The 11,371-nt window shown below is 41.7% G+C and overlaps 1 protein-coding gene across 1 annotated transcript; it reads left to right on the top strand.

Moving 5' to 3' along the window:
• The first annotated feature begins 539 nt into the window (after positions 1-539).
• On the top strand, positions 540-2,513 carry LOC116486440 (cytochrome c). The gene is made up of 3 exons (XM_032182670.1): positions 540-620; positions 962-1,138; positions 1,306-2,513. Exons 2-3 carry the CDS (start codon positions 970-972, stop codon positions 1,452-1,454), a joined length of 318 nt encoding a protein of 105 aa, XP_032038561.1. The 5' UTR covers positions 540-620; positions 962-969; the 3' UTR covers positions 1,455-2,513.
• Positions 2,514-11,371: the final 8,858 nt, after the last annotated feature.

Genomic DNA, 11,371 nt, shown 5'->3' with positions numbered 1-11,371 from the left:
CAAAGTTATGTGTGACGCTCCAGGTATGACATGTAGCAGATAAAAACGTGCCCTCATCAACCCAGGAGCGCTAATTTGCTTATACAACAATTATATCCCCGTGAGGCCCCCGCCAGGCACCGAGGCACTCCCCAGGCCCAGGCCACGGGTCCCTTCCCCTTAGCAACCGCGGGGCGGGGCGGGGCGGAGCGCGCCGTTACGTCACGGGCACCGCCCCCCCCCCCCTCGGGGCCGCCCTGACCGCGCGCTCGGGGCGCCGCGCGACCTTTGCTTCGCCTCCCGCCGTGCGCATGCGCCGAGTGCCCGCCCCCCTTTCCCCGCGCGCCCCGCTTGTCGCTACGTCACAGCGCGGCGCACGGCGCCTTCCGCAGGAAACGCGAGGCCGGCCGCAACCTACCGCGCTAGCCGGCGGCGCCGTGACGTTCACATTGACAGACGGGCGTTCCAACCAATCAGAAGCCCGATAGCGGAGGTCTGATTGGCTGGCGCGCCGGAGTGGGCGGGCGGCAGGCTGCGGCGCGGTTGGCTGCACCGACACCGGGTTACATAGGGCGGAGTCCGGCGTGTCCTTGGGCAGACGCCGGGCGGTGCGGGGCGGCCGGGGAGCGACAGCGGGGCAGGTGCGGGGGCCGCGGCCTGCGGGGGGCCTGGGCCGAGGCCTAGCGGGCGTGGGCTCCGCTTCCAACCGCGGGGGCTGGGGCCTGGACCCGGCGCTGCCGTGTCCCGGCGGGACCGTTGGGGACCGTTAGGGACCGTTAGGGACCGTTATGGCCGAGGGGGGCTGGCTGCGTGTAACGGTCACTCCCGGCGGGTGCAGCCTGGGGATGGGCCTTCGGGACCGGTACTGGGCGCGCGGGCCGCGGGTGTGGTGCTGGGAGCCAGCGCGGGTCCCGGCAGAGCCCCCCGGAGGTGCTTGACCTTGGTGCCGGCGCGCTGACCTCTCGCTGTGTTCCTGCTCTAGCGCTGAAGATGGGGGACGTGGAGAAGGGCAAGAAGATCTTCGTGCAGAAGTGCTCCCAGTGCCATACGGTTGAGAAGGGAGGCAAGCACAAGACCGGCCCCAACCTACACGGCCTGTTTGGGCGCAAGACCGGGCAGGCTGAGGGCTTCTCCTACACAGATGCTAATAAGAACAAAGGTAAGCGTAAAGCTGCTTCTCTGAGCTACTGCAGACCAAAACATTCAGGCCTTGATGGTAGTCTTACAAGTACTAAAGACTGCCAGAAAGCAAAATAACATGGAGGACAAGGAAATAAGTGTGTTTCACTTTTGACAGCTCTAACCATCTTATCTTTTTTCTTCCAGGTATCACCTGGGGTGAGGATACCCTGATGGAGTACTTGGAAAATCCAAAGAAGTACATCCCAGGAACAAAGATGATTTTCGCGGGTATTAAGAAGAAGTCTGAGAGAGCAGACTTGATAGCATATCTGAAAGATGCCACTGCGAAGTAGAAGTTATCTGCTGCCTTATTTATTTCACAAAGGAGATGGCAATGCAAATATCTGTGATGAGATTGGTTTTTAAATGTTCTATTTTTACATGTACCATGTCTAACCTTAAAATTGGTCTTAACCATCAGATAACGTTGCTAATGGTGGGGTGCTGGACTACACGCTTGTTTGGCAGCCACTAACTTATGGAAGCTATGTAATTGGATTGGTTCAAATGAATATAATGTTCAGTCATTCTTGATTATGGAATTAAAAACAAAAAAACAAAACAACACTTCTGGCCTCTTTATTGTTTAAAAAAACATTGAATGAGTAATTGTTAATAATGGAACAGGTTTAGCAGCCCAACTCTGCCAGATGAAAAAGGAGGATGGGCCTTGGCATCTTCCACCATAAGTCTGTGACGTTACTTTAAAGATTTACTTTAAAAAATATAGAGAGAGAAAAAATTCTAAATTTGATCAGTACAGGGTGTTGTGGTATATATTAATCTGTCTAAAACTTGGGATAAGAACACAATTTCACTTTCTTACTAATTGTGAAATGATAACTGTGCTTAGGCACTTTTATCCGGGGAAGCATGTTACTTGATTTATATGGGCTTTGACAGTTGCATGCACCAGTAGAGTATAACTCCAGAAACGTCTTCATTTCTTGTAAATATTGTTGAAAGCCTGTGTTCAGTAAATCTTCAGAAAACAACCATTTGTAGTGTAATGAAAGAAAAACATGTTCTGGAAAGATAATTACTAAAGACCAAGTTGAGAGTTAATAAAATCTTACTTCAGCAAAAGCACTAACCTAAAATCTACTGTTTAAAAGCAACTTCTGATGAACAGGTACAGGAATAAATGCACTGGTAGACTAAAAGGAAATTGTCTTCCTATGCGCCTACCTGGAGCCTATAGCACTACAGAAGGGTCTGTTTCATGTGTAAAGCAGCATTTTAACTGCATTTTCTTCAAATTAATTGAATTGTACAGATGAATGTATTTACTGTGTACAACACAAGCACAACTCAGAGTGATCAACCTGATAAATTAAAAGTATTGAAAGTTTCGTTTTCTGTATTGTGTGAAATTTAAGTGAGGAACAGTGGGGGTAAAGAGGAAAGTTGGGTGTCTGGCTTTGTCATTACAAGACAAGCACAAGCTCAGCATGAAAGGAGTAAATGCTAATGGAGCTAGTGTGAAAAGTGGTCAGTGTGGCAAGGTCAGAAAGCATTTCAAACCAGAACCAGCACAGCTAGGCTATCCTACCTGTTTTTTAACACTACTTTTGCTGCACTTCCTAAATTGGATGGGGTGGAAAACTCAAAATAGCATGGAAGCTGTAGGTGTGCTATAGAACTGATGTTTCTGAGTTATGTCAGGTAGAACAGCATGCTTAATGATTGAGTTCTGAAGGGCTGTTAGTCCCAGTACACGACAAGAATTAAGATTAACCACTGAGACATTTGTTACTGTTACTCTGTTTAGTGACTTTTTTTAAACTGAATGCACAAGTGTTTCCTGCAAATAGGAAGGCAGACCTAATATTAACCAACATCAGTTTCCTTTCTTGTTAGTAGAGATGCTCAAGCTGTAGTTAATTACTGACAGATTTTTTTAGAAGCAGTGTTTATTTTGGTGCTTTTATGGCTATGCAGAACTCAACAGCTTTCACCATGCCAAAATCCTCATCGAGCAGCCCTAGGTGCAGAAGGTAACCTCACCCAGCTCTGCAGCCTTCTGAAATGATTAAGATGCTTTGCATAAAGAGCATTGTGAAGCTTTCATCAGCACCTTTATGAAATGACAAAAGACTTTTTTTTTTTTTTTTTTTCAAGCTGTTCTTTCCTAGTTAGGCTGGAAAAGAAAGAGACTAGAGAGGATTTTGCAGTAAGGTGGCATTTAAGCCTGCATAAGCAACAATTTAGAAGAATAAAGTTATGTAATTGGATGGCTTGATCAAAGGTAATTGTACACTCAGTTTAACTTGTTTGGCTTTATCCATCTGCATTTTGGAGGCTTTTCTATAAGAGGCAGTGCAAGCTTATACATACCACAGGAGGCGGAGAAAACTTTTTCATTCTAGACTGGTGATGCATCCTTATTGGCATTTTGGAGGAAACCTTCCTCATTTCTAAGATTTCATTTCTCTCTATGCATACAACACTGGTTAGCAAGAGTTCACAAACTTTGTTGTAGTAAATAGCTAGCATCTGTTCCACCTAATACAATTGGACAAGCACGCTGCCACAGTATTTCTACAAGAGGCTCAACAAAGTAAAAATATCAAAAGGAAGGATATTAGATTGTCACCCATCGAGATTAATAGGAATGCAAGTATAAATTTGTTTTTTTGGGGGGAGAGATCCAAATGGGTTGTGGAATCAAACTTGAGTTCTTTGATTTCAAGTTTTACAGAATAGGAGAGTGAGGCTCGTTTTTGTTTCATGAAGCAGCAAGTATAGCGTTCTGCTTTTTGATAATGCTACCAGTCCAAATGTGACATTTCAGTAGTTTCTTAATAGTTCCAAATTAAGGAGTCAAAGCACCATTGCCAAAGATTGCTTAACCCCATAAACATCGTTGTTGGCTGCAGGTTACATATTTGATGGGGCATGCCTTTGAAACTGATCTTGCAATGTTTTCACGTGTAGTTATGCGGATGCGTTAAAATTGTCAATAATGACTAGACAAAAGGTAAAACTTTAAAATACACCTTTTCATAGAGTGTGTTACGCTATCAGTGGTCCAAAACAAATACATTGATACATTGGGCTTCTCTTATGGGGAAGAACAGATATTAAGCTTGTAATAGTGAAGGAACTATGAGGTATTCTAGTCTTTCATGTATATCAAAGGCCAATAAAATGCACACTTCCGTATTACAACTAGCCACTTATCTTTATCTAAAACACATCCAAAACTCTTCCAGGACCAAAGCCAACAAAACTCTGTGTTGCTACATGTAGGATGTGCTAAACGGTTTAAAACTGATGTCCTGAAAACCAGGTTATTCCAAGAGGGGAGCAGCCCAGAGCTAGCAAAAGAAATGCTAACCCTGGGAAAGGGTGTGAAATCCTGTCCTTTTCCAATGCTGTAACGGCTGAGTCAGGACTCCAGATGGTTACATCCATCTGCTCATGATTCAGAGCTTGTATGTAAGTACTTGCATGTCTTTTCCCACGATTACTCTTTTAATCTGAAATAGAGAAAAGTATGACGGTCACCTTTTGAATAATTAATTTCTGGTCAGAGGTCTCACAGGAGGTGAGAGACTTGTATTACATTTGTTTTGGTGACAGGATGCCAATTTACATCCCTAGATTTCTAGAAGGCTGCTTTAACCACCAAGCTGAACGTGTGCTAGGACGAAGATATTCTCTACTTCTTCTGGAGCTGTCATTATGCAAAAGCAGAGCCAGAAAGAAAATGAGCAAGGAGGAGCTAACTATAGAAGAGCATTCAAAACACATACCTTGGAGCAGGGAAGAAGCGGTGTTCTTTCCGGGTTGTTTATGTATTTAATTTTAAACAGCCTTGTATAAAAATAACCTGGCAGCAGAGATCAGAAGTCAATCAGAAGTCAAACCACTCTAGTGGTTTTACATCTCCCTAACAGGGTTCACCACATCTTTCTGCTGCGGGACAGTGTTTGTTTAGGTAACGTGAATCCCTGCCTTGTTCCCAATCACCCATTTTCCAGATGCATCATCCCCTTCCTCATCATCCAGGTCACTGAAACATGTTTTTGTATGTTAGACCGTGCTGTCCTGATCTCACCTCACTGTCTTTTGGTCATAGGCACCCAAAAGCTGTTGAAGCATCAAAGAGCATTCTCTACCTTATGGTACCCTGCAGAAATTTACTGCTCATGTCCCCAGTCCATCATGACTATATGACGACAAATTCTTTTAAGATGTCTGATGGTTCTTAATCTGTGTGATACTGCTTTTTATTGGCCTTCTTTAATTCTAAGCTTCTAATAAAGCTAACTAAAGCTGGAAGAGTTTTACATGACTTTTGGCTGCACTCTTTTTTTTTTTTTTCTTGCTGGGAGCTAAGCAGTTGTTTTGCTCAGCTTTCCCTGATACATAGTACTTTCAGACAAATAAGAAAAATGCACCACATAGAGTGAATTAAAAAAAAAAAAAAAAAAAAAAAAAAAAAATGCCATTGGTGTCACCTATGTGTCACTGGTAGCCTTAACAGCCTGGTGTCCTTACTCAGATTCCATTGCAGGAAAGTGCCTACATTGACGGGAACCAGCACTTCACGGAAACACAGGATGGTTGAGGTTGGAAGGGACCTCTGAAGATCATCTAGTCCAACCCCACTGCTGAGCAGGATCACCTAAAGCAGATTGCACAGGATGGCATCCAGGTGGGTTTTGAATATCTACAGAGAAGGAGACTCCACAACGTCTCTGGGTGACCTGTCCCAGTGCTCTGTCACCCTCAGCACAGAAGTGCCCCCTCATACTCAGCCAGAATCTCCTGTGCTTCAGTTTGTGCCTGTTGCCTCTTGTCCTGTCACTGGGCACAAATGAAAAGAGACCAGCTCCATCCCTTCAGCACCTTCCCCTCAGATATTTATATACATTAATGATGTCTCCCCTCAGTCTTCTCTTTTCCATGCTAAACAGGCCCAGCTCTCTCAGCCTGTCCTCATATGACAGAAATCAGGATTTTCCATATCATACCATGTTTCTTATGGGATTCTGACATTTTATTTCCAATTATTTTGTCAGCTTACCTGATATTGATATTAAAACTGAAGTTCTTCCCAGTGCTATTTTTAAAGGAAAGATACCACATTTTCAACTCGACAGATTTTTGCTGTAGTAACTAATTTTAATTCTGATTCTCATGTACAAATTTTCATTGGTTAGCTTACCTGTTTGGTCTTTCTCTTCTGTATTTTACCTGCTACTGTTACACTTGTGTTGGCTGAACTGCAGGTACTTTACTGTTCAAATGGACACTTTAATTTGCACATCTCTTAACTCTGTAGTGGATTGGGGTTTTTGAAGTTTACAGATAATCACTTTACTCAAAAACACTTATTTCATTGCCTTTTTCATTATTTAAAATCTCTTCTGGTGAATGAGAGGGAAAAAAAAGGGTTCACTTTTTAACAGTCCTTCACACAGTGGTGTTTTATCTTATTACTTTGTATACACCACTCTTTTTGACCCAGCCATTCTTAAGTTTTAAACAAGGGTCGTGTCCTTCACAGGAATAACTGGGAAATAATCTTTTCTTGAGAGTCTCAGAAACATACTTTCAACAAGCAATCACATGAAGTGCTGACACTTGTACCTAAAACCGTTTGTTATTTATACTAGATGAACAGGAGAGGGAGCCAATGTACTAAATAAAAAGCAGAAGAAAATCATAAGTGCACTTGAAGGCAATTTTGAACAAACCTTAGACAGCTGGAAAGTCTACGTTCATTTGTACAAAAGGCAGTTTTACTGAAAGCGCTCGGCAAAAAGAGATGGAGGTGACTAGTACAGCTGAATGCATTGGTATGCCTACAGTAACCGTAGGGTCTTCTGAATTCTTAAACTGATTCATGTTTCATATTTCATCAGGCAAGCTCAAGTTTGAAGTAGCCTATATTAAATTTCAACTTATTCAAATGGTAAAATATTCAGTTAGAAAGGATAATGTTTCTTTCTGACTATTAAGAGAATCTTAATCTAAAGTAGGGATCTCTAATGGATACTCTGGCTTTGTTCCTAGTGTGGAGCTCACATTGATATCATCAGTTGAAGTATTATGCCTGAAATGCATAGACAGACTGTAATGCAGTTCCTCCACTAGCAGTTAGGTAGGAACATGTAAACTTTTGTTAGTAAAAATGTGTTTTTATTCTGTTTTTAATACTGTTCTATGAATGGTATATGACGATAGGCTCAAATCACTTAGAAAACCATGATATATTTTATAATACAAGTATACGAGTAAACTGTTACAATTTAAGGTCCCAGGAAAGCTAACACTTGCAACCTTGAGTCAAAATTTTAATTAGCTAGGGTGCTTATCTTCGTTAAGTAAACTATTTGTATCACTTTTCTAGCACATGCCAGAATATGATGCCTTTGCTACTTCAAGACCATGTTTTTCTTCATATCTAACTATATCTGATTGCAGCTAGAGATTTTGATTATGAGACCCAATCAGGAATCCCTTCTATTCTTTTGCATAAAAGATGGCATCCACTTTTGCAATACTCAAAGACTTAAACCTACAGGACTTTGAGCACCCATGAGTTGAGTGCTCAAATCTCAAATTAGCTCTATGTATGTTGCAAGTTAAGCTTGTTTTTCAGTGCCTAACTCTATCAGAAGCTGTGCGATCAGACATTACAAATTTAGTCCATACAAGTGCGTGCTGTCGTTCTGAGTTCTCAGAAAGATGACATCTCTCTCCATGCCAGCATGCCGATGACACATCAGAAACAACTCCCCAAAGAATGAAGCAATCCAAAGGGAGGGCATTGCAGTCAGAAAATACTTCCACATCAGGAGATCTATCAAAAACATGGAGAAGTCTTCAAGGAATGAACAGGGTCACAGGATAGAAAACAAGATGACACAAGTGAGGCAAAGAAAGGGGAAACAAAGTGGAAATGAAATGAGGTTAGCACGGGCTGAAATGCTACATATTCTCATTACATGTTCAGCAGTTACAAGGATTAGCACTGTGCCTGTGCTTTAGCCTACTTAGTAAGGGTATTGCCAGGTGTTGCACTCTGAAAGGAGAAGCACTGGAAACCTAGAAGCAATAAAAAACAGACTTAACCTACCTTCAGCTGAAGGTTTGGCAACTCTGTGTGAGCGTTCAGTGAATATCCCTCTGTTTGGGTGCATTTAATTTTGCTTCAGCTCTGTGAAATCACCTGTTTGAGGCTACCTGGCTCCAGCAGTCTGTGTTTTGCTGCCACTTATTTTAGTGTTATATATTCCACATTAGCAAATCAGCCAGCTGAGACATGGTGTGATATTTACTCAGTGCACGTATCAAATGATATTTTGCCAGGCTGTAAGCTCTGATCTGTCTTCTGCAACACTAGAGCCTACTGTCCCCACTTGTGCAACATGCTTGAGTTACGCTACAGTCAATGGCATAGCTTTAAGCTTTAAGATCCTACCTGAAAAGTACAAGGCAGTGATCTACACCAGTTGCTGTGAACATAATATAGACAAAAGGGCAAAAAAGAAAGGCTCAAGCAAAGTAGGGAGTAGTCATACAGTAGACTTAGCATGAAAAACAGCCTCTGTTTTGTAGCCAGAAAATACAAAAAGTGTTGATGGGGAGAGGAGCATAGCCTAAATTACATTTACATTGCAGTTTATCTTTTTATTATTATTATTGTTTAAGGAAGCTGATTCTCAGACCTGCACTGTGCCAATACAGAAATCACTTGAAAATCCTGCCATCAACAAATGAAGATAAAAAGTCACTGAACCCAGTGGATCTGCACTGACTATAGTGCTGTCTGTCTGGCTTGTTTGCTGACTTGAGCCAGTTATTTTTCTTCTTCTAGACAATGCACTCTAATGCTTTTATTGATCATGTTAGACAAATTTTTGTTTTTCTCTCACTGATTCCAACAACTTCTTTATTTCATGTTGTAGAAAAAAATTATTCCTTTGGTAAACTGGTTAGTTTTATTTTTCTCATATCAAAATTCACAGCAACCATAAATATCTCTTTCTTTGTGTCTGTCATTCAGACTTGGTTAACATTCTGGAAAAGATAAACAAGGGAAAGATCCATACTTTGCAGGTGAATAACTAGGAATGGGTGCGCTGCATGTTCCATCCACCCAAGCTCTCTTGAGACCAAAAAGCAGATGGACATGCATTTGTGAGCTTGCTTAGTTTTCAGAGTCAGAAACAAGAAAAAAAAAAAAAGAAAAAAAAAGATTTATTCGAAGTTTACTCCTATAGACACAATATCTGTGATGCATTTTTTTCTCCCTTGTCCAGTTTTTCTGTGAACAGAGAAGGGAAGGAAACATTTTGAGTTTCCAAAGCATTTTGATTCTGTCAGTTCAGGGAGATAAAAGAGATGGGCTGTGTGATGAACCACTTGCTAGGAGAGAATTAAAATGCTCTTCTTAGAAAATGATTTCTTAGTATAAATCAGTGCTTTGTATTGCACTTTGGTGTTTTCTGAAGGGAAAAATGGTCATAACCACCTTAGCTTCTGCTGGAGGCTCAATATCAGATTTTGGAAATGTCCAGCCCAAATCCATCCCTTATTTAAACCCCAGTAGACATAGACATGATGCATTTAGACCAGATAAAGGGGACTGGGAAAGGCTTCACAGAGCCCTAGCCTGGTAGAAATGTGTCACAGCCACAGGGAAAATGCCCCAGCTGCCAGGCACCAAATTGCCATCAGTGCACAACTCATTATCGTGCTGTCTCTGGGCTGTGGCATGAAACCCATGGAGGGGACCATCTCAGCTCACTGCAGCCACTGGGAGAAGCTTTCTCCATTACTTGTCCCTCTCACAGTTTCCAGTTGTTAGCATCACACAATGCTGTGCTAGGAAATGCATGTTGTCAGTACTGGTGCAGGGAAGGGGAGGGCAGGGGCCTTCAAGGAAGACCAAGGAGAAACCTAACACCTCCATGGGTTCCCTTGCAGGGACAAGATCAGGGGATGTGGAGTTATTTATTAGGTCCCCATCTAGTGCTACGACATGCATGTCATCAAGCAGCTCGCTGTAAGCAGCGGTCTCCATGCTTTCTTGTTACAATTTTCAAACATCCTTTCTTTCTAATCTAGAGTTACAGATTTTGGTTCTTTAAAGAGCAGCACAGGATGCTTTCTGGAATAGTGACTTCTTGTCTAGACTTTGATTTCTGCAGGTCTCTCTTGGGCAAGGGCTTTTTGTTTGTTTGTTTTGTTTTGTTTTTCATTTCTCTGACTGCTGAAAGGTGACTGAGTGACTTTAGCTATTGGGTAATTATTGGGTAAGAAATTCTTACTACTCTATCTATAAATTTTGTTTGTTGGTGCATATCAAATACTCACTTTCTCTTCATTTATGGACCTAAAGTAGTTCTAGAGCTTGCAAGTTCACTGAAAATAGTAATAAGTAGGTTTTATGACAGCATTCAACATCAAAAGGTTTCAAAGACAGTTTTCTTAACTTCCAGTAAAACAGATGCATAAGTCTACATGAAACCTTTATGCTAGCATGAGAAGAATCTATAACTTGGTGGTTTCATCTTATAACTACATGTCTCCAGAAAATTAAATATATTGCTGTAGTGACTGCTGGAACATTCAGCTAGCAGATGTTTGTTTTAAGCCACTTTTAAGAGAGTTCTTGCATGAATGCAATAGTTTGTTCATTTTTCTTTTATTTTTATATAACTGAAGCCCTTGTCTCTCTCTCACAAACATAGAGGGTGGACCAGGACAGAGGGATTTGTGAACTCTGACCACCATAGAGCTTTTTTCCATGTCTGTGCTTGTACTATGCATGGGTGGGACATTCTCTGTTTCCCGTGACTTGCTCTTCATACAGTTTCTTCCCAGACACAGAGAAGGAAATGTTCTTCCCTTTTGTAAAGCCACCTTTTGAAGGAAGACATGATGTTTTGTTGTGTAATACCATCTTCTCCAGTAAACGTGTATTCAGTTAATGGAATGAATCTGAGTACAGTCTTGTGCCAGTCTCTGAAACTTACTTTTGAAGTGGTTTCATTGGATTAATAGAAGATGAGATTTCATTACTCAGGATGCTATTCAATTTCAAGGCTAAAATTAAATACTTCTAACTTTCTAACTGGGGGCAAATATTATGCATTTGTTTAATATTTGCAAGCAGGTGGAATTTTTATGTCTTGCCAGGCTTTGTAGCAATTACATAGTGCTACAAGCAATTTCTAAGTATTGAGTA

Source organism: Aythya fuligula, chromosome 2 (genome assembly GCF_009819795.1).
Source record: "Aythya fuligula isolate bAytFul2 chromosome 2, bAytFul2.pri, whole genome shotgun sequence".
Taxonomy (NCBI): domain Eukaryota; kingdom Metazoa; phylum Chordata; class Aves; order Anseriformes; family Anatidae; genus Aythya; species Aythya fuligula.
This window is presented reverse-complemented; position numbering and strand designations above follow the sequence as displayed.

Coding starts and splice junctions, on each gene's coding strand:
- LOC116486440 (XM_032182670.1), top strand. CDS start 970: ATGGGGGACGTGGAGAAGGGCAAGAAGATCTTCGTGCAGAAGTGCTCC. Junction 1,139..1,305: donor AGATGCTAATAAGAACAAAG/GTAAGCGTAAAG, acceptor TTTTTCTTCCAG/GTATCACCTGGGGTGAGGAT.